Source organism: Melanerpes formicivorus, unplaced genomic scaffold, assembly GCF_026170545.1.
Source record: "Melanerpes formicivorus ecotype bairdi unplaced genomic scaffold, bMelFor1.0.p_v2 SCAF_6, whole genome shotgun sequence".
Classification (NCBI taxonomy): domain Eukaryota; kingdom Metazoa; phylum Chordata; class Aves; order Piciformes; family Picidae; genus Melanerpes; species Melanerpes formicivorus.
The window spans coordinates 30,663,499-30,686,198 of NW_027142358.1; the positions used below are offsets into that span (position 1 = coordinate 30,663,499).

A 22,700-nucleotide genomic window follows, 5' to 3' on the forward strand; every position below is an offset into this window, starting at 1 on the left:
TGGGGCCTCCAGCACAAGGTCACAAACTGTTGGAGAGTGTCCAAAGGAAGCCACAAAGATGATCAGAGGGCTGGGGACAGGCTGGAAGAGTTGGGGTTGTTCTGCCTAGAGAAGAGAAGGCTTCAAGGAGAGTTTATAGCAGTAGAAAGGGGCTACAGGAGAGCTGGGGAGGGACTTTTTACAAGGGCTTGTAGTGACAGGATGAGGAGCAATGGCTTTGGGCTGGAAGAGGGGAGATTTAGACTAGAGATTAGGAAGAAATTCTTTACAATGAAGGTGGGGAGTCACTGGAACAGGTTGCCCAGGGAGGCTGTGGATGCCCCCTCACTGAAGCTGTTCAAGGCCAGGTTGGATGAGGCCTTGAGCAACCTGTTCTAGTGGAAAGTGTCCCTGCCCATGGCAGGGAGTTGGAACTAGATGATCTTGAAGGTCCCTTCCAACCCAAACAATTCCATGAATCTGTGATTCTGTGACTTGAGCTGCTGTTGATTGTTAGGAAGAAGCCAGGCTTTGCCCCCCATGCATCACAGCCCATTCCTGTTGTTATTTCCACAAAGCAGGCTCTTGGGGCTCACACTTGCTTTCACTGTTGCCCTGTCAAAGGGATGTGCAGCAAGTCCTTTGGCAGGGCTGAAGTGCAATCATTTTTGTAAGTAGCCTGCAGGCTCTTAGCTCCTCTTACCCTCATTCACTGCTTGTGAGTCACCAAGGGCAAGTATGCAGAAAGACCAGCAAGGGAAGAGAGAAAATTGACCAGTGCTGGAGTTCTCCAGTATGTGCTAGCTGGCCTCACCGTCTCCTGCCAGAGTTCCTGTTACTGTGGGTTGTCTCCACCTTAGTTTTGTGGTGGTTTGTCTCTTTTTATGGCTTTTGTTTTGCTTCCATGATAAAGGGACAAGGTGCAGTGCTTTAGGAGGTGTAAACTCCACTTGGGTATGTGTAGTGTAGTCAGGAAAATTAGCTTGAGTGCAGACTAAGGGAACCTGTAATGTGCTGCTCCTTGACACTGCTGCTTCTCCATGCAGTTGCTAAAAGGTGTGACCATTGCAAGTGGAGGTGTCCTGCCCAGAATCCAGCCAGAGCTTCTAGCCAAGAAACGAGGTGCCAAAGGCAAATCTGAGACCATCCTTTCCCCTGCTCCTGAGAAGAAGGGAAGGAAATCCATGGTGACCAAAAAGAGTGGGAAGAAGGCAAAGTCCACCAAGGCCCGGACACCCAAAAAGGTAAGCACAAGGCACGTGTAGGATTCCAGAGGTGTATGAAAACCAGCTAGGATTATTAGGAGGAATAAATGAGTTCTTCTGCATTGTTTATAGTTGGAAGTGGGAGGTAGGAGTTGATACTTTGAAGGCCTTTGACACTGTCCCCCACAGGAAACTCCTGGCCAAGATGTCAGCCCCTGGCTTGGGCAGCAGCACTCTGAGCTGGGTTAGGAACTGGCTGGAGGCTGAGCCCAGAGAGTGATGGTGAATGGTGCCACAGCCAGCTGGCAGCCAGGCACCAGTGGCATCCCCCAAGGATCACTGCTGGACCCCATCCTCTTCAACATCTTTATTGATCATCTGCATGAGGGCATTGACTCAATCATCAGTAAATTTGCTGACAACACCAAGCTGGGGGCAGGAGTTGATCTGCTGGAGGGTAGAGAGGCCTCAACAGGCTGGACAGATGGGCAGAGTCCAAGGGCATGAGATTGAACACATCCAAGTGTTCTGCACGTTGGCCACAACAACCCCATGCAGAGCTACAGGCTGGGGTCAGAGTGGCTGGAGAGCAGCCAGGCAGAGAGGGACCTGGGGGTGCTGGTTGATGGTAGGCTGAACATGAGCCTGCAGTGTGCCCAGGCAGTCAGGAGGGCCAATGGCATCCTGGCCTGGATCAGGAACAGTGTGGCCAGCAGGAGCAGGGAGGTCATTCTGCCCCTGTGCACTGCACTGGTTAGGCCACACCTTGAGTCCTGTGTCCAGTTCTGGGTCCCTCAGTTTAGGAAGGAGGTTGACTTGCTGGAAGGTGTCCAGAGAAGGGCAATGAAGTTGGTGAGGGGTTTGGAACACAGCCCTGTGAGGAGAGGCTGAGGGAGCTGGGGCTGCTTAGCCTGGAGAAGAGGAGACTCGGGGAGACCTTCTTGCTGTCTACAACTACCTGAAAGGAGGTTGTAGACAGGCAGAGGTTGGTCTCTTCTCCCAGGCAGCCAGTACCAGAACAAGAGGACACAGTCTCAAGATGTGCCAGGGGAGGTTCAGGCTGGAGGTTAGGAAGAAATTCTACACAGAGAGAGAGTGATTGCCCATTGGAATGTGCTGCCCAGGGAGGTGGTGGAGTCACCATCACTGGAGGTGTTCAGGAGGAGACTTGACAGGGTGCTTGGTGCCATGGGTTAGTTGGTTGGGTGGTGTTGGATGATAGGTTGGACATGATGATCTTGAAGGTCTCTTCCAACCTGGTTTATTCTATATTCTATACAGACACTCCCAAGATTTTATTTTTTCTCTGAACCTTAGAACTAAAGGCAAACCCAGTATTCTAAAATCAGCTTCCATAACAAAAGCCTTTGAAGCTGTGAGGGTAACTTTGCAGATTTCCATTTCACCCTTTGCCATACTTTCTTGTTAAGTGTGTAGAATCCCTTTATCTCCACAATAACTGTGTGGCAGTGAACTTCAGCTTTTAAAACAAAGGAAGAGATGGTTGAAGCCATTTTCTGAATGACAGATGTCACACCTTCAACCTTGTACAGTTGCTGTCCAGACAACTCATCCTGACATGGAACATAAATACCATTTTGACAGGCTCTTTGGTTTATGTGTTCTTAAGTGTGCTGCTGTTAATGGCATTGAAGAGTGGCAGGGAGAGTAAATTAATCTGAATGTGATCACTGCACCTTCCCTTATAGTTGCCCATTCTCTGGCACCATCCAAAAGGGTTTCATTTAGAATAGAATAGAATAGACCAGGTTGGAAGAGACCTTCAAGATCATCACGTTCAACCCATCAACCAATCTAACCCACCTAAACAACTAACCCATGGCACCAAGCACCCCAGCAAGTCTCCTCCTGAACACCTCCAGTGACGGCGACTCCAACACCTCCCCAGGCAGCCCATTCCAATGGGCAATCACTCTCTCTGTGTAAAACTTCCTCCTGACCTCCAGCCTGAACCTCCCCTGGCACAGCTTGAGACTGTGTCGTCTTGTTCTGGTGCTGCTTTCCTGGGAGAAGAGACCAACCTCTGCCTGTCTACAACCTCCCTTCAGGTAGTTGTAGACAGCAATAAGGTCACCCCTGAGTCTCCTCCAGGCTAAGCAACCCCATCTCCCTCAGCCTCTCCTCACAGGGCTGTGTTCCAAGCCCCTCACTAACTTTGTTGCCCTTCTCTGGACACACTCCAGCAAGTCAACCTCCTTCCTAAACTGAGGGGCCCAGAACTGGACACAGTACTTGAGGTGTGGCCTAACCAGTGCAGTGTACAGGGGCAGAATGACCTCCCTGCTCCTGCTGGCCACACTGTTCTTGATGCAGGCCAGGATGCCATTGGCCCTCCTGACTACCTGGGCACACTGCAGGCTCATGTTCAGCCTACCGTCGACCAGCAACCCCAGGTCCCTCTCTGCCTGGCTGTTCTCCAGCCACTCTGACCCCAGCCTGTAGCTCTGCATGGGGTTGTTGTGGCCAATGTGCAGAACCTGGCACTTGGATGTGTTCAGTCTCCTGCCCTTGGACTCTGCCCATCTGTCCAGCCTGTCGAGGTCTCTCTGCAGAGCCTCTCCACCCTCCAGCAGATCAACTCCTGCCCCCAGCTTGGTGTCATCTGCAAATTTACTGATGATGGACTCAATGCCCTCATCCAGATCATCAATAAAGATGTTAAAGAGGATGGGGCCCAGCACTAATCCCTGCTTGCAGTTTGTCTTTCTGGAGTGTGCATCTTAAAACACTGCAACATTTTCCTCTGGATAGGATTAAAAGACATTAAGCTTTAACCTAAGCTTTTTAAGCTTGTGCTGAGCACATCTTTCTGGAGGCCTCTGAGCTTTAGTACATTTCCATAGCTGAGAATGTGCAGAATGAACTTTTAAACACAAAAGAAAGTTGCTTAATAGGCTCCTTAATAGGATGCCTCTGTGTATTGATGTCAGCTACCACCTTGCTTTGAACTGTGCACATGCAGAGTTTGGGACTTGCTAGGAGGAGTTAACTTCTTGGCAATACCTTAAATCAAAGATTTAGAGATGTTGAGGCATGCTCCTGCAGCCCTGGTAGGAACAGGTTTCTTGATGCTGGAGCTAGGTTGCATCAGGGAGTGTGTCCCACAGAGGGGATTTGGCATTCATGCTTCAGCTCTGAGCTGTTTCCCTTTGTCATTGTGACTGCTCACATGGAGGTGTGATGGCTTGCCCCTGTCAGGGTGGATTCAGATTGCAAAGATGTTTGTTTTTTCCTTCAGATTGGACCATTTGCCTGGGTTACTAAGTTACTAAGTTTGCTTTGGTGGGAGCTCTGCTTTGGTAGCAGCAAAAATAAACTAGTACACACCCACCCATAAACACAACCTTAACTGTGAGTAAAACTACAGATGGATGTGGGTGCCCCGACTCCTAATGTGACCACAAACGTATGTGGTGCCTCAGATGAACCTCTGCTGTTCTAGCATTACATAAACAGTGAAGACCTCTGTTGTTACATAATCTTTGGGGCTGTGAGCAATATATTGATCTGAGCTGACGAGGTTTGTAGTGACTGATTAAATCTGTGGTTGGACTTGATCATCTTCAAGGTCTTATCCACTCATAGTGATTCTGTGATTGTTGAATAGTGGTAGATGGTGATTATTTTTTCCTTTGAGAGTTCCTGATCTATTTTTTTCTTTGCCTCCCTTCAAGCAGAACAAACAGAAAGAGAATGAAAAAGAAGGAGCTTCAAATTCGACATCTGAAGATGGACCCGGGGATGGTTTCACTATCTTGTCCTCCAAGAGCCTTGTGCCAGGACAAAAGGTAATACATAGGTGTAACAGGTTGGGATCACAGCAAAGGAGCCTAGCAGAAACAGAATCAATACAGGCTGGGGGGTGATGAAATTGAGAGCAGCCCTGCAGAAAAGGACTTGGGGGTACTGGTGGACAACAAGCTGGACATGAGACAGAAATGGGCAGTTGCAGGCCAATAGCATCCTGGGCTGCATCAAAAGAAGCATGGCCAGCAGGTCAAGAGAGGTGATTCTGCCACTCTGCTTTACTCTGGTGAGACCTCACGTGGAGTACTGTGTCCAGCTCTGGGGCCCCCAAACAAGAAAGACATGGAGCAGGCTCAGAGGAGGGCCACAGAGATGATCAGAAGGCTGGAGCACCTCTCCTATGAAGACAGGCTGTGGTTGTTCAGCCTGGAAAACAGGAGGCTGCAGGGAGACCTTATTGTGGCATTTCAGCATCTAAAGGGGACCTACAGGAAGGCTGGGGAGGGACTGTTTAGAAGGGTCTGTGGTGATAGAATGAGGAGCAATGATTTGAAACAGGAGCAGGGTGGATTTAGATTGGACATTTGGAGGAAGTTCCCTACAGTGAGTGTGGTGAAATACTGGAACAGGCTGCCCAGGGGTGTGGTTGAGGCCCCATCCCTGGAGACATTCAAGATCAAACTCAATATGGCCCTGGGGCAACCTGGTGTAGTTGGCGTTGTCCTTGCTGACTGCAGTGTTAGTGGAGATGACCTTTGAGGGTCCCTTCCAACCTGATGGCATTCTGTGAATCTGTGATGCTTTTGGTCTAACACCAGTACAAAACCTTCTCTATGCTCTCCCTTAGCAGTCCCAGCTTTAAGGCCAAAACTCTCTTCTGAGCTGTTCTGATTAATTTCTTGCCCTAAGCTGTGTTTGTTAGTTTGGACTTGGCTGTGTTGTGCCTGGCACACTGCCACCCCAGGTTTAATCTTCTAGGCTATTTATTATGTATAAAAGAGTATTTCTGAGCCAGGTCCCAGGATCACCCAGCAACTTCCAGATGTTAGTTTGTGCCAGAAGCTTGGGTGCTCTGTCTGAAAGCAAACTGTGTGGCACCTCTCCCTTGCTGCTGGGCTTGCCTGCTTCTCCATCTCAGCACAGGCTGTGATACTTTGCCTGGCTACAATTACAGAGCTGTCCTTAGTGCATGTTCTTAGTGGCCAGCCAGCTGTTGGTCCCATACTTTGTGTTTTCTTGTACTTACCAAGAGGCAAAGGCTTGTTTTTTTCTCTGCCTTAGTTTTCAGATCCTTTGAATGAAGGTAGAGTTTTTCTCATGGATTTAACTGTGGAGACACAGTCAAGGAGACTTGACAGGGTGCTTGGTTGCATAGTTTAGTTGGTTGGGTGGTGTTGGATGATAGGTTGGACACGATGATCTTGAAGGTCTCTTCCAACCTGGTTTATTCTATTCTATTATTACAAATATTGAGGTCACCTAGAAAAAATGGTCTTGCTGGAAGCCCTCTGCACTGATGCTGTACCCTGTTGTATGAGGCAGCACTGAAGAGCTCAGGCTGCCTAATAGGTCTCTTGCTAAAGCAGTGCTCTAGAATGTGCCAGACACGTAATGGATCCAAACGGCTGCTAAAAGCTGTAATCTGGCTGGGTAGGTGAAACTTCCATCTCCTTTATTAGAGTACAGGCCTCTCTTAGGTTCCCAGAATCAGTACAGCTTCTCACTTTCTTCTCTGAAATGGGCAGTGATTGTTGTTCTGGTTAGGACTTAACCCTACAGCCTGTCTTGGTTGAAACAAGGCTTGCTGGGCACACAGTCAGCACCTCTAAAATCTTTTCAATGCCTTTTGGGGTTTCTGTCCTCTGTTTCTCAAAGTGATGAGGCTGTGAACTCTGGGGAGCAGCCTTTTTTGAGCACCTTAAGACATCAGGCTTTAGGTAGTTCCTACATTGTATGGGTGGGTAAAGCATTTCTTATTTTACTTATGCCAGGAACTGAGAGGGGAGCAATAACTCGGGTGATGAAGCCTCTATAGATGAGGATAGTGTCCAGCCCTTTACAGTAGTTTGTTTACTGGGGGTGGGGGTCAAGTGTTTCTGCAGGAGAAAAGCATTTTTCATTTTAGGTTTCTTCTCTTTAAACAAAAGCATTTCCAAAGTCAGCCTCTTCTCTTCAAAGTGTGATGCTGGAGCATGAATTTTCTAGCAGTAACTTTGCATAATCATAGAATGGTTTGGAAGGGACCTTAAAGATCAGCTAGTTCCAACGCCTCTGCCATGGGCAGGGACACCTCCTACTACACCAGGCTGCTCAAGGCCCCATTCAACCTTGCTTTGAATGTTTCTAGGGTTGGACCCTCCACAACTTCTGTGGGCAACCTGTTCCAGTGTCTCACCAGCCTCACAGGGAAGAATTTCTCATGTCTAATACAAACTGAGCTTCTTCCAGTTCAAAGCCATTACCCCTCCTCCTGTTACTCCATGCCCTTGTGTAAAGTCCCTCTCCAGCTCTCCTGCAGGTGCCCTTCAAAGAGTGGAAGGCTGCTATAAGGTCTCCCCTGAGCCTTCCTTCAGAATGAAGAGCCCCATCTCTCTCATCCTGTTTTCCTAGGAGAGATGCTTCAGCCCTCTGCTCATTTTCATGGCCCTTCCATGGAGCAGGCTCCTAAGATGTGGGCATATCATAGAATCACAGAATCAATAAGGTTGGAAAAGACCTCAGAGATCATCAAGTCCAACCTGTCAGCCAAGACCTCATGACTAAACCATGGCTTCAAGTCCCACATCCAGTCCCCTCTTGAACACCTCCAGGGATGGTGACTCCACCACCTCCCTGGGTAGCACATTCCAATGGCCAATTAATTACTCTTTCTGTGAAGAACTTTCTCCTCACCTCGAGCCTAAACTTCCTCTGGTGCAGCTTGAGACTGTGTCCTCTTGTTCTGGTGCTGGTTGCCTGGGAGAAGAGACCAACCCCTACCTGGCTACAACCTCCTTTCAGGTAGTTGTAGAGAGCAATGAGGTCTCCCCTGAGCCTCCTCTTCTGCAGGCTAAACAATCCCAGCTCCCTCAGCCTCTCCTCACAGGGGTTGTGCTTGAGATCTCTGAGTGATGTAGAAATTGATTGAAGGCTCAGTATCAGAATCACACCTATTGAACACTGATCTCTGAAAGACTGCATCCAGCCTTCTTTCATTTTAGTTTTTCTGGTATGAAAATGATTTCACACTCAGATTGCAATTACTTACTCTTTGCTCTCTTGTTTTGCAGCTTTCCCTGACACAGAGTGACATCAGCCATATTGGCTCCATGAAAGTAGAAGGCATTGTTCACCCCACAACTGCTGAAATAGACCTGAAGGAGGAAATAGGTGAGGCTCTGCTACATGCAAAACAAACAGGTCTAGAGTTGGAACAGGAGCTGCTCTACTAGCTGCCTGCTGATATCCTTTCCTATTTCATCTGAATCTTCCCCAAGCCATAAAATGTCAGCACTTCTGAAAACCAGGCTGGCTCAGACTAGGTACAGCAGGCTAATCACTCATTTATCTTGTTGTAATGGTATTTTATGACAATCAAACCACAGATAATTTGTTGAAGCACCTGAGCAGCAAAGATGCAGATGGTCATTATTGTGGTCTGCAGTGGATTGTCTTTCCATTTGCCTCTGACCAAAAAAGATCTGTATTAGTAAACACTCCTAATTGTGCTTCTCACTGTAGGATTTTACACACTCATATACAAAGCCTTCTGCTGCTCAGGTGAAATATTGTTACTGCTGCTGTGGATGTATGGAAACTCTTCACTGGCATCCCTGCTGGGCTGGCTTCTGAGAGTAGCAGGGTTTGTATGTTGAGTTGATTTCTGAAGGCTGAAAATCTGACTCCTGAAAATCCTATCTTCACCACTTTAGCCATGGGGCAGGGTGAAGACAGAATTCATCTAGAGAATTATGTTGATTTCCAGGGATAACATACAGGGGGGTTCAGAACTAGTAAGTAAACTTGTAGTGGTTTGAGCTGAAACAGCTCTGGTCTGAGGACAGGATGATTGTACCCCCCTGACAGGCTGGACAGATGGGCAGAATCCAACAGGATGGCATTCAACAAGTCCAAGTGCTGGGTGCTGCACTTTGGCTCAACAATCCCATACAGTGCTACAGGCTGGGGTCAGAGTGGCTGGAAAGCTGCCAAACAGAAAAGAGCCTGGGGGTACTGGTTGATAGTAGGCTGAACATGAGCCAGAAGTGTGCCCAGGTGGCCAAGAAGGCCAATGGTATCCTGGCCTGCATCAGGAACAGTGTGGCCAGCAGGAGCAGGGAGGTCATTGTGCCCCTGGACTCTGCATTGGTTAGGCTACACCTTGAGTCCTGTGTCCAGTTCTGGGCCCCTCAGTTTAAGAAGGACATTGAGACTCTTGAAGGTGTCCAGAGAAGGGCAACAAGGCTGGGGAGAGGCCTTGAACACAGCCCTGTGAGGAGAGGCTGAGGGAGCTGGGGTTGCTTAGCCTGGAGAAGAGGAGGCTCAGGGGAGACCTTCTTGCTCTCTACAACTACCTGAAGGGAAGTTGTAGCCAGGTGGGGGTTGGTCTCTTCTCCCAGGCACCCAGCACCAGAACAAGGGGACACAGTCTCAAGCTGCACCAGGGGAAGTTTAGGCTGGAGGTGAGGAGAAAATTCTTCTCAGAGAGAGTCGATAGCCATTGGAATGTGCTGCCCAGGGAGGTGGTGGAGTCACCATCCCTGGAGGTGTTCAAGAGGGGATTGGATGTGGCACTTGGTGCCATGGTTTAGCAGTCATGAGGTGTTGGGTGAGAGGTTGGACTTGATGATCTTTGAGGTCTTTTCCAACCTTATTGATTCTATGATTCTATACCCCAAAGGAGTAAATAAAAACACTGGCACAGAACTGGAGGTTAAATAGAAATACTATTTACAAAAGTAAACCAAATACCAAGGGATACACACAGCTGAAAGTGATAGCAGCAGCCACATGCCTGGAGCAGAGAGGCCAGAGGGAGAGAGATGGCTGCAAGACCTGCTCCTTATATAGGGAGATGCAGGATGTGGAAGGGAAAATCAAATCACTAATTGTGGCCTTCCAGTATCTGAAGGGGGCCTACAAGAAGGCTGGGGAGGGACTTCTCAGGATCTCAGGTAGTGATAGGACTAGGAGGAATGGAATGAAGCTGGAGGTGGGGAGGAGATTCTTCACCATGAGAGTGGTGAAGCCCTGGAATGGGTTGTCCAGGGAGGTGGTTGGGGCCCTGTCCCTGGAGGTGTTTAAGCCCAGGCTGGCTGAGGCTCTGGCCAGGCTGATCTAGTGTGGGGTGTCCCTGCCCCTGGCGGGGGCGTTGGAACTAGATGATCCTTGTGGTCTCTTCCAACCCTGACTGATACTATGATACTATCCTGTGTCCTCCCCTTAGGACTACCTAGTCCTCTGGCGGAATTTATCTGTATGGTAGGACAGTTAATCCCTAACCTACAACACAACTGTACTGAGCAGTAAGCATAAACCTTGTCTGTTGCTGATAGAGGGAAACAGGCTAATAGGTGTACAGTGTTCTTTTAAATAATGTAGAGTTGTTTCTTCACAATGATCCCTCAAAGCCAAGGCCTTTTGCTGTGTGTCCTTGCAGGCAAGGCTTTGGAAAAAGCTGGAGGGAAGGAGTTTTTAGAAACAGTGAAAGAGCTTCGCAAATCTCAAGGACCTTTGGAAGTGGCTGAAGGTAAAAAAAACAACAACTGGGCTCTCTTTTGGCAGCAACTCACTTCATATGTTGTTTTCTCTGGGAGGTCTGCTCTGTTCTTGGTTATAGATGTACCATTGCTTCTGTGATGTGAATGCTTCTGTTTCTTCTGCAAAGCTGCTGCTGAATGTGGAGTGCCTACAAAAAAGGAACAAGAAGATACCTGAGGGCACTGCCTTTGGGCTTCAAGGTGTCACCATAAGTTACAGAGGGCTGATTCATTTGTCTGGGGCAATTTCTGGCTGTGTGAATCCAAAAGTTAAAGAAAACTTGTGCTGTCACTTATGTCCAAGGGGCTGTGTCACCTTTTTGTACAAGAGACTTTGCTTCACTTTTGCATTGATTCAAAAATCTGTGCCCTAACATCACAGTAGACTGTTTGGCTCTGTTGGAATCACTGCCTAACGAGAAAACAGACTCCTCTTAGGCTGTTAAGCAAGTCCCAGGAAAGAAGATAATCTCAGTTTAAGAGAAAAGCCACAAAGATGGTCAGAGGGCTGGAGCTCCTCTGCTATGGAGACAGACTGAGAGAGTTGGAGCTGTTTGGTCTGGAGAAGAGAAGGCTCTGAGGAGACCTAATTTTGGCCTTCTGGCATCTGAAGGGGGCTACAAGAAAGCTGGGGAGGGACTTTTGAGGGTGTCAGGGAGTGATAGGACTGGGGGGTATGGATCCAAGCTAGAGAAGGGGAGATTTAGATGTTAGGAAGAAGCTCTTCACCATGAGGGTGGTGAGAGACTGGCACAGGTTGCCCATGGAGGTGGTAGAAGCCACATCCCTGTAGGTTTTTAAGGCCAATCTGAATGTGGCTGTGAGCAACCTGCTGTAATGTGAGGTGTCCCTGCCCATGGCAGGGGGCTTGGAATTAGATGATTCTTAAGGTCCCTTCCAACCCTGAGAATTCTGTGATTTAACAGGATGTTTGCTCTCAAGCCCTGTGTTGTGTTGCTGTGTTTGAAATTGCCCCTTCTACTGATTTTGAGGCAAGCAATAACAAATGGCTGGTAACCACTGGAGGTCTGCAGCAAACACTTGAGCTGCAGCTTTATGGGCTTGAATTCAAGTGCTGCTCACAGGTTACCTGTGGTGCTTTCAGTCAATTTAGACTGGTGATTAGAAAGAAACTTGACAGTGAGGGTGGTGAGGAACAGGTTGCCCAGGGAGGTTGTGAATGTCCCCTCCCTAGTGGTGTTCAAAGCCAGGTTGGATGAGGCCTTAAGCAACCTGGTTTAGTGGAAGGTGTCCCTGCCCATGGAAGAGGGGCTGGAACTAGATGATCTTCAAGGTCCATTCCAACCCAAACCATTCTGTGAATCTATGAATTTGCTCCCTATGGTCAAAGGCCTGACATGCCTCCTGGTTGAAACGAAGTGGCACAGTGAAGCATTAGACAGAATTCCTTTATGGGGGGGTGGACAAGAGAACAAAGACAGATTTTTTCATCCTTGGGCATTAATTGCACAGCTAATTTGGGGGTCTTTAACTGATGCCATGCTGTGGGCTCTGCAGGTCCTGGAGAAATACGAGGCTTTCTGCAAAATTCATGTGAGTTTTCTAATTGGACACAGCTGATGGAGACTTTCAACAAACATATTTGCTTTTCATCATGTCATTGTCTGAAATCACCCAGCTGTGAAGTGGGTCTGTTACTCTCTCACACTCCAGAGCTGTAATGATGATGCAGGGTTATTTGTGCAGAGCATTCAGATGAGGTTGTGATAGCACTGCAGAAATGTCTGTTGGAGGATTAATGACCCTGTGTTCAGTTTTGAGGGGTTTATACTTTGCATAAAAACCCATCCAGAGGCCACACTGAATGAGAAAGCTATAAACTGTTATGGAATGGCTGTGTGCTAACCAAATGAGGCTGGGGGTTGGTGGTTGGCTTTTTTTTCGGTCTCTGAAGAAATAATGATCACAGAAGTAATGAGGAGACAGTCAGATTCTGATTGCAAGTGAGCCATGTGGGGCATACTTTTATTTGCTGATGTATTTCTTTGGAGAGGTGATGTAATTAAGACTGTGCATTGGGTTGAGAGGTTGTTGCAGGGTGGTTTCTGTCCAAAACTAAATGCAGTGTTTTCGTTTGTTGTTAGCTGCACTTACTCAGTCTAGCGGCCTAGCAGCAAAGTTTGTCATCCACTGTCACATCCCACAGTGGGGCTCAGACAAGTGTGAAGAGCAGCTTGAAGAGACTATAAAGAACTGCTTAACAGCTGCAGAAGACAAGAAGTTGAAGTCTGTGGCTTTCCCCCCGTTTCCCAGTGGCAGGTAAAGCTCTTCTTGCATGAGAGGTTCATTTATTTGGTATCCACTGGTGTAATTAGCTGTCAGAGAACTGCTGATGTGATAGAGAGGTACCCTCTGCTCCATGGCACAAAAGGGGCTGACCCTGCTTCCAGTCAGTTCTATCTGACACCATGCTTCTCCAGATTAAAGGGGCATGAAGTGCAGTGTTTGTGTGGAACAGGCAGAAAGGTCTTCTAGAGAGAAATTAGCTAACCCACAGGAGAGCAGAGTGGGCTTGCTGTGCTTTTTATTACTTTGCAGCAATTTCCATTCTCCTAGGATGGGCCTACACCACCTCAGCTTTTATGTGCCTTCATTTTGTTGTGGTGAAGCTTATTAAAACCTCATTCATGCTAATAAGATTATAGCAGTGTAATAGTGAAGGTAAGTAACAGCTGACACAGCCTGAGCTAGGCAAATGTGGGGTATTCACTTAAATCAGCCCAAGAGTATATATACTAAACAGATTGGTCACACAAAATCACAGAATGTTAGAGGTTGGGAGGGTCACAGAACTCTGGAACAGGCTGCCCAGAGAGGTTGTAGAGTTTCCTTCTTTGGAGACATTCAAAACCCACCTGGATGGATGTGTTCCTGTGTGACCTGCTCTAGGTGATCCTGCTCTGGCAGGGCGGGGTTGGACTGGATGATCTTTCGAGGTCCCTTCCAAGCCCTGACATTCTGTAACTGTGAAAGGAGTCTGTGCCAAGGAGGCTATTGCAGCAGCAGATGAATATTGCTACCCAAACCTTGGGCTTGGCGTCTGGGATTTGCACATTGCGACGCTGCTGTGGCTTGTTCCTTTCAGCGCCACATGGGCAGAATGCTGACACAGGTGACTGACACTTGTTTCCTTCCTCTACCACCTAGGAACTGCTTCCCAAAACAGACAGCAGCCCAGGTGACTCTAAGAGCTATTTCCACCCATTTTGATGGCAGCAGCTCTTCCTCCTTGAAGAACATTTACTTCCTGCTCTTCGACAGTGAAAGCATCGGCATCTACGTGCAAGAAATGGCCAAGCTAGACGCCAAGTAGCAACGGCAGCCAAATGAAACTTTATTTTTCAACAAACTTGAGTAGCATTAAAAAAACATTAGAGGTGGGTTTTATTTTTTCAATGTGATGAGAAGGGGGGAGTGGTAGTAGTGTGATGTGTCGTGACTTGATGAAGAGCTGTGCCTAGAGATGAGAGGGGTTTAGTCCCGATTTCTTCATGCTGTCAGCATCCTCTAGCCATTTATCTCACCCTAAGCACTTGAGTTGCCATCTCTTTTGCAGGAGTTTGTTTAGTGTCCCTTGTTCCTTTAGTTTAGGAGTTTTGAAGGAGTAACCTCATTTTAGATTTGTAGTGATGAATTTTTCACACACACACACACACACTTGAAAGACAGCTCTTAAAAACGTTCTGCTCCCTCTACCCCTCTCTTGAGGGTAGAGGGTAAACATCTGCCTCCAGCCCACAGTGAGAGAGGAAAAGGGTTTTACAAGTGATGCATGAAGAGCTTCTGTTCTGCTTTTAACTCACAATAATCCCTGTAATTACTGAGAATATTTCATGGTGATTTTGTTTGTTTTGTAAGAAAAAAAGAAAAAGATGTGTCAAGTGTGGTTATTGTTATAAACCAACAACTTTTGCTCTGGGAATTTCTTACCTAAAGGGGGGGGAAAAAAAAAAAGAGAGAAGGGACTAAAAACCAAACCAGCAGCATCTGTAATTAAGAGCTTGGTATCTCATACTTAGCACACAACTAACCAGCTCTTCTGGCTGAAGTATAGTGCTAGAGGTGACATAATTGAAGCTGCTGTGGAGATGTTGGCACAAAGCTGCATTGCGTTCTCTGGAGTTCCAGGATTACCACAGCCTCGTGAAGGCTTCAGGCAGGCTTTCCCTACCGAGGTAACGCTGTGAGCCACTCTGCCTGCACTCTGCAGAGCAAATTCCAGATCTGGAAGAGGCAGGTACTTTCTAGCAGAGTAGGGAAAACCAGGGCAAAAGCCACATAACAAACAGACCGCAGGGATTTGGAAAAGGGCAATATTTACTGTTAAGGTTATCAAGGTAAACAGAGTTTCTTGCTCCGAGCTACCTCAGCAGGGAACTCAAACATTCCTTCCCTGCCTTTTATCATGACAGCTGCTGTGCACTTCACTGGGAGAGTGTCTTCTTCCCTTTTAGAGTGAAGCAGGGCATGACTTTAGTGCACACGCTGACAGGTGGCTTTAGGCAGTGCTGCAGGAGACAGTCGCAGTCTGTCCAAGCAAGAAAAGTGCACCCTCACCCTCTTCCAGTTGCTGTATGCCTTGCTGGTTTGGTACTGATGCCCTCTTAAGAGGGCATTCTCTGCCCCATGGTCTTCCAGCTCTTGTAAACAAAGAGGTCCCGGCTCTTTGCCATGGTCACCAAGAGGCGTCCCACGTAGTAACCATTCAGCTGGCCTACGCCGTCATTCCTGCCCATTGAGAGCAGGAATGTGAGTGACCCTGGAAAGAAGATGAAGAGGTTGATGTTAAGCAGCTTCAGAGCTAAGTATCAGACCCTGCTACTGGTAGGTGTTGCACTTCCTCCAAACCCTCCCTTCTCAGCCCTCCCCTCCTACCCCCATGTACTGCTAAGCACAGGACCCATGTGCTGCCTGACCAGGACAGAAGCAGGTCCAAGGAGAGCCACTCGCAACTCCTTTCTACCATCTGCTCTACCTCTTGCAGAAATGGGATTGCTGAAGGATTGGGCTGTCTGTGTGCATGCTATAGAATCATTCTCTCTGCCCCAGAGGGGAGTGCAAGAGGTAAGCAACAACACTGAAGTAGAAAGAAATGTAACTAGGTGAGGCAGCCTTTAAAAACCAGACTGCTGCCCAGATGTCCTCCATCCATGTGGAACAGCTTGCAGCACAGTGATGGTAAGTATTCACATCAGCTGTTTCTCAAAGGGACCCATCACCTAGCTAAGTTTTTGAGATTAGAGTGTTCAGTTTGTGTTTCACAGAATGGTAGGGGTTGGAAGGGACCTCTGAAGATCACCGAGTTAAACCCTCCTGCCAAAGCAGGGAGAAAGTGAAGTCCTGTCCTTATTCCTAAGATTCAACTGGACAGTAAGCAATTTAAAGAACAGGGAAGCAGTATGGAGAGCAGATCAGGAAGACAGTGTAGAAAGTACACATTGCATCCATAGCATCACACAGGTAATTAGCATCTACAATGTCTCTGCCAAGAATTAAGATGAAGCTTGAGGTTTAAGCTTATATAGTCGGCCTCAGCTGTGAGTTCCTAAACCTCTAATCGGTGTCCCATACAAGTTCTGATCTATACATGTACAAAAAAGCAGCCCAATGGCTAAGGCTGGGTGGTAGGAGTTTACCTTACCTGGTTCATAGGTTTTAAGGCACTTATTTGCCAGGCTGTTGTAGATATTTGTCACCACAACGTTGGCATGGAGCCCAGCATGGTAGGCCATCTTTGGTTCCTTCACGTCCGCACAGTCCCCAATGACATAGATGTTCTCGTAGCCTTCCAGCTGGAGGTGCTTGTTAACTTTCAAAGCACCATTCCTCGCCATCTTGTCCCCTGTTTTGACAAACAGCAAGTTTTCAGAAGGAGCTTTGCATTGCCTGTTGTGGCCTGAGGCCCCAAAACCTTGGTGATGATGTCAAACGTGTCACTGACACAGAGCGAGGAGGATTTTGTCACCCTCTTTTCTACGTGTCAGGGAAGGGATGCTCTTTGCCTTGCTGTAGTTAATTACTGCAGTCTCATGCAGTGCATCATCCTCTACTATTTCAGTAGATTCATAGAATGGTTTAGGTTGGAAGGGACCTTAAAGATCATCTAGTTCCATGGGCAGGGACACCTCTCAACTAGACCAGGTCACTCAATGCCTCATCCAACCTGGCCTTGAACAACTCCAGGGAGGAGGCATCCACAGCCTCCCTGGGCAACCTGCTCCTATGTCTCTTTACCCTCACTGTAAAGAATTTCTTCCTACTATCCAGTCTTAAGCTGCCCTCCTCCAGCGTCAGTCCATTGCCCCCACTCCTATCACTACAAGCCCTTGTAAAAAGTCCTTTCCAGGCTTTCTTGTGACCTCCTTCAAGTACTGGAAGGCTGCTATAAGGGCTCCCTGAGCCCCCTTCTTTTCTCCAGGTTTAACAGTCCCAACTCTCCCAGCCTGTCCCTATAGAGTAGGTTTTCCAGCTCTCCAATCATCTTTGTGGCCCTCCTCTGGACCCATATCCCTCTTATGCTGGGGACACCAGAACTGGATACAGTACTCCAGGTGGCGTCTTGCCAGAGCAGAGGGGCAGAATGCCCTCCCCTGCTGCTCTCACTGCTTTTGATGCAGCCCAGCACACAGCTGCTGAAGGATTGGTCTACCAGTGACCATTGCTGGCTCATGGTGAGTTTGTCACCAACTGACACCCCCAAGTCCTTCTCCTCCAGACTGCTCTCAAGCTATTCCTCACCCAGCCTGTATTTGTGCTTGGGATTGCCCTGACCCAGCTGTAGGACCTTGCACTTGGCCCTGTTGAACTTCATGAGGTTGGCTTGAGCCCACCTTTCAAGCCTCCCCAGGTCACTCTGGATGGCATCCCCTCCCTCCAGCTTGTCAATCAGACCTCATCAAGAAACATTAATAAGAACTAGTGTAGACACCCTGGGAAAGAGACTGTCTCATGGTCACACTGCTCCATATCTGTAGTTCCATAACTGAAATTGAGCTAGAAGAGGATTCAGGCTGAAGATGGAACATTAGATAACTCATTGGCCAAACACCCTGTGACACTGATGCTGAATGTGCTGAGCCTGTTCTTGTTCCTTGGGGGTATCAGCAGAAGGAGCTGGAGAAGAATGTTAGCCACTTAAATCTATGGTCTGTAAGTTTCCAAGAGTCCCATTTCACAGTTAAATATTTAATGTGATATTAGAGCTTTTGCTGTGTCACACAGTAACCACTGCAGGTTGTGTAAGGTTGATTCCAAACCCCAGGGTACTCAAGTGCGAGACACTGAGGAACTGTGTGGCTTCTCCCCAGCCAGTGGTCGTTCACTTACCAAATGCAGTGGCATATGCTGAAGAGTTAATCTTTATCCCTGTGCACAAGACCACCATGTCTACAACCACCTCTGTGCCCTTTTCTGTCCTTACTACGGTGTCCTTCTGGAACCGGTTGGGCGTGAGGCTCTCCACGCTGTCGACCTTTTCACCTGTAGTGACAGAGAGCCCTGAGCGGCAAGACCTTTACTAGGCTGCTGTCTCCAGCTAGCCCAGATGTATCTACAGAAACAGGAACTCAAAGGCAGCCATGCTTAATTGGAAAGAGAACAGCAGAAGATGCTTTGACTAGAGGAGGGGCAGCTTAGAGAACTTCAGAGTCTAGCTGTGTTGTGGTTTAATGAGCGGACAGGTTGCTCTGTTGCTCCTCTCACACAGATGGATTGGATAGCACTGGAAAGTTTACAGGGAAAGGCTACTTACAAGGTGCAGTGCTACAAAGCATATAAAATACAAAGAAATCCATAGTTTGGGCTTAACACAGAAGCTCATTAAGCCCCAAGCTTCACACAAACCTCCCTCTAGACCAGGCCAAGAAAACCCAGGCTTCCGTGCTCCCCTCCCTACCAAGGCTCTCCACCCTTCCTACTACCACTCCATTTGTGATGCAGCACAAAATTCAGCTTGGCAACTCCAGGCCCCAGTTAAGCTGCTCCAGGCCTAATTGGCAACATTGCCAAGGTCAGCTAAACCTTACGCTCCTGCTAAGGAGATAAGAATCTGCTCATCCTTCCCAGGAGGAGAGAGGGAAGGAAAAGAGGAGAAAGTAACTTTGCAGCCAAATTCATAGGGATGCAGGACTTGTGGTTATGAAATGCAAAGATCACACTTTCCAGTACACCTCCTGGACCTTTCTAGCTTCTAGAGGTCTGTAACTCTGAGGCTAATGCCTTTAAGAACACCACAAACTGCCACAAGCTCTTCAGAGGCCTCGTTAAGTGCATACCTAGTAAGAGGAGCACTCCTTTTCTGAGGAGAATCTCTTTCACCTCCTGACGGACGCTATCGAGCAGCTCCGCGTCAGCCAGTGCAACTTTTGAGTGAATCAGGGTGACCTGTTGGGGACAAAACAGCCAACAGGATTTGCTGTGTGCCAGGCAGGATCAGCTCTAAGCTAGATTCCTTCTGCCCCACTGAATGCGTGCATGAGAGTGAGCCAGCGAAAGGCATCCAGTAGCAATAATTGCTGGTGACAGGCTGAAGGGTGCTCTCCAAAGCGGAGGCAGTGGGGGTGAAGGCTGCCATTGCACAGAAACTCCTGATCTGCAGTCATCTCAGCTACTTCCAGCAGGACCATCACAGGAGAACACTCTCAGAAACAAGGATGAAGATAATTGTAACGAATAGGCTACTACCTCTTTGGCTGGGTACTCTGTTTTGATCTCTGCAGCCATCTCGACCCCAGCAGCACCACCTCCCACTACCAGGATGCGCTCTGATTTCTCAATCTTGAAGAAAAGGAGAAACTCAAGTTACAAGAGAACTGTTACATGCAGGAAGTCAGACACCTTCAGCCACTCTGGGAACAGACCTTCCTGAGATACAGCCCTGGCCCAACAGCAATACACCACCTAGCTGGTCAAGTGGAAACACAAGAATCCCTCTGGTCTTTGGGTGTGCACTGTTACACTGTTGAGTCTTTCAGGCTTCCCCTTGTGCAAACAGCTGGGGCATGTTCTTTGTCCCAGCTGATCTCTGCAGGCATCATGGCTTCTTGTTCTTAGATGACTCCAGGTACCCATAGTGGTGTCTGGGACAGGGAGGTGGAACAAAGGCAGGCAAGCTTCTTAGGAAACAAACTGATTCCTCACCTCCTTAACCATGTCTTCATAGGTCTGGATGGCACTTTCCATGTCAATGACTTCATTGAACTTCCCAGGGAATGGCCCATTGCTGCCTGTTGCAAGAATAAGGTGGGAGTAGTGAAGCTCCTAGGATGACAGAAGGTGAAACAGGATGTTAGACCTCTTAACAACAGAGCCTAGAACACAGTAGTTGCCTCCTAGGTACTCGGAGTACCTCCTAGGTACTCTTCACTCATCCCACCTCCAGCAGCCCCTGCTGATAACTCAGAAAGTTCTAGCTACTGTCAGAGACACTTTGGGACTAAACCTTGTTCAGGTGGCACCAATTGCCTTCCTTGGGTTTGGGAGAAGCACTATTTTTCAGGAGAGCTAAGAGCTTCAAAGAAATTACCATAAGCTTATAGTTATGCCAAATACTGAAACTACTGTCACAGCTGGCTCTGAAGACTTCTCTCCTTTACCCTTTTCTGAACAGGGATGAGATGCTTGGATTGAAAAGGTACCAGAGCAGCTGCCCCTGTTTCTTCCTGCAGTTAGGTAAGGATCTGAGCTCCAGGGTTAACTGTTGAGCTCTAAATACAGCTCTAAGAACAAAAGCTCATCTGAGCACTAGATGGGGCGCAGTGTTTAATGCAGCCCAACACAGCTAAACAGCCACAATCAGTGCCTGCAGGGAAAGACAATCTCTGACACCAAGTTCTTCAGGACCACAAAATGCTCCAGTCTTTCCCCTCACTGTGTCTTGGTTGTAGAGGAGAGGGCTGGCAGCCTGCTTCTCACTGGGGCAGCCCTCTGTAGAGGCAGATGGTTTCATTCTTCTCTACCTTTTAAGAGTTACAGGACAGTATTAGCATGAGCATTTGTATATCTGGCCACATATGGCAGAAACCTAGAGGAAAGCGGTCAGTGGCTTCCCCAAGCCATTGAGTGGTGGCTTGTTTGGGGTCAGGCATTTCAGGCAAGTTGAAGGGCTACCTCAGAAGGGAGCCCCGTTGTGGCTGTGAACTCTCAGCCCCGGGTAGTGGATCAGTCATGGGCGGCGTGCTCAGCTGACCCACGCTGTCGGAAACGCGGGGGTGTGTGCCACAACTGAGCAGCATTTCCAGCTCTCCTCCAACGTGAGAGCAAAGGTCCAGTTTGTTTTGCTCAGTCCTGCACAACCCCCCCGCCCCTCCTCTGGCAGATGAGAGTTGACATTCCTCTTCCTGCTCAGAAGCACATTTTCTCTAAGTGCCCTTGTGGCCCTTCTCATCTCACTCTTTCCCCGCCCCCAGAGGACTCCAAACCTAAATTCCAAGTCACTTCTCCAACCAGGCCTCACCAGTCAGAGCCAGCATAGCCTAGATTTGCAGTACTGTGTTCTCACATCCACGGCATAGCTGAAGGAGGAGAGATTCACGACGCACCCTGCCGAAGGCTGACTCTCTAGCAGGTGAGCTCATGAGGCAGCCAAGTAACTCCCTGAGATTTATTACACCACCTACCTCACCATCACTCAGCAAAACTTGTTGCCTCTCAGGGTCTACACCAACCACCTTGCCTTGTCGGAAGCTGTCCCCAAAGGTAACAGAATAGGAGATGAATGTCTTCTTGGCAAAGCCTGTGGTAAGAGCAGACATCAGGAACAGGATCTTCATCACCCTTCTTCCCTTCTCCCCTCCCACTAGCCCTGCTCAGATGAGTACCTGGGATGTATGTACCTGGGATCACAGGCTGGGCCTTTGCTCTGCCTTATCTCTGCCCAGCAATGAGCTTCAGAACCTCTGCCTAGGATTTGGTGACAAGAGCAGCTCCTTGGAGGCCAGGTGACACCCTCACTGCTGGATTGCTTCTCTTTGCTCCCCATACAGAATCTCCTCTACTGGTTTGCCTGTAAGTGCTCCACTGTGGTCCAGAGCATTTTAGCCAGGATGTCAGAGGCATTTTGTCAAGCCAAGCTTCTAACATTCTTTTGATGCTTGTTTCCAGCTTTGAACGTGTGATTTTTTCCCCAGGTTAGCCTAGTCTCCCACGTGAGATCCCGGGCAAGAGTGAGCAGCTCGCCCACTGAATTTTTTCATCCAGAGCTGGTAGTCCAAGTGCCAGATACAGAAAAACACTGAACCACTCCCTTCATCTGCTGCTTAGTCACCCTCTAAACTCTTGAAGTAAAAAAATCCAACCCAAAACCACCAACAATCCCCCACCATCTGAGTAGTTTTTGCTCAGTTTTTCCCAGTGGGCACGCAATTAGCTTAACACAGATGGTCTGTGGGTCCTTCCCTGAGCCAAGGATTTGTTTTCCAGATGGAAAACACCAAGTCCTTCACCACTGCTGCGGCGGAGGAGGCACTCTCAGTTCCCCGTCCCTCGCTACTCCCCGAGCGCCGCCGAGCTCCTGCCCTCCGCCAGTGGGGTCTCCACGCAGGGGAAGGAGGCGTGGGAACGGGTGAAGCCCTTACCGCTCTCCACGGCGGCACGAAGGGCAGCCACGTTGTGATGGAAAGCATCCTTCATGTCCACCAACACGAACGGGATGCCCCAGGATTTGAGCAGGCTGGCGGCCGCTATGCCTCCGAAGCCACCGCCGACCACCACCACCCGCACGGAGCCATCCAGGGACAGGCGGGAGCCCATGGTGGCCGGCACCCCTAAGGAGCAGGAAGAGGACCCGCGGCAGCCGCCCGCCCCCGGCTCGCTGCCCGCCTCTGGCCGCGGCGGGAGGAGCCGCGGCTGCCGCCCCGACAAGCTGCGGCAGGGCGGAGCTGGCTTGCTCCAGGGCTGCCCGCAGCCTGCAGACCTCGGCTGTCACGGGCAGGGAGGGCAGTGGGGCAGGCTCTGCCCAGGTGAGCGCCAAGGTCGCAAGCAGAGAGTCTTT

At 48.8% G+C, this 22,700-nt stretch overlaps 2 protein-coding genes across 4 annotated transcripts in view; one reads left to right on the forward strand and one right to left on the reverse strand.

Moving 5' to 3' along the window:
• The window catches only part of MACROH2A2 (macroH2A.2 histone), a 42,869-nt gene extending 28,591 nt beyond the window's left edge, over window positions 1-14,278 (forward strand). For all 3 annotated transcript variants that reach the window (XM_068140310.1, XM_068140309.1, XM_068140312.1), the window contains exons 4-9: window positions 1,026-1,223; window positions 4,883-4,993; window positions 8,222-8,321; window positions 10,591-10,680; window positions 12,796-12,970; window positions 13,859-14,278. In XM_068140310.1, coding sequence (XP_067996411.1) covers window positions 1,026-1,223; window positions 4,883-4,993; window positions 8,222-8,321; window positions 10,591-10,680; window positions 12,796-12,970; window positions 13,859-14,024 — 840 coding nt within the window. In that variant the 3' untranslated portion in view covers window positions 14,025-14,278. The remainder of the gene's footprint in view (window positions 1-1,025; window positions 1,224-4,882; window positions 4,994-8,221; window positions 8,322-10,590; window positions 10,681-12,795; window positions 12,971-13,858) is intronic.
• Window positions 14,279-14,356: 78 nt separating this feature from the next.
• AIFM2 (AIF family member 2) lies at window positions 14,357-22,534 on the reverse strand. Its single transcript, XM_068140308.1, has 8 exons — window positions 22,285-22,534; window positions 21,328-21,443; window positions 19,850-19,969; window positions 19,394-19,486; window positions 18,985-19,093; window positions 18,038-18,190; window positions 16,353-16,553; window positions 14,357-15,470 (listed from the first exon to the last, which is right to left on the reverse strand). The coding sequence occupies exons 1-8, from the start codon at window positions 22,457-22,459 to the stop codon at window positions 15,316-15,318; spliced, it is 1,122 nt and encodes a 373-aa protein (XP_067996409.1). The 5' UTR covers window positions 22,460-22,534; the 3' UTR covers window positions 14,357-15,315.
• Window positions 22,535-22,700: the final 166 nt, after the last annotated feature.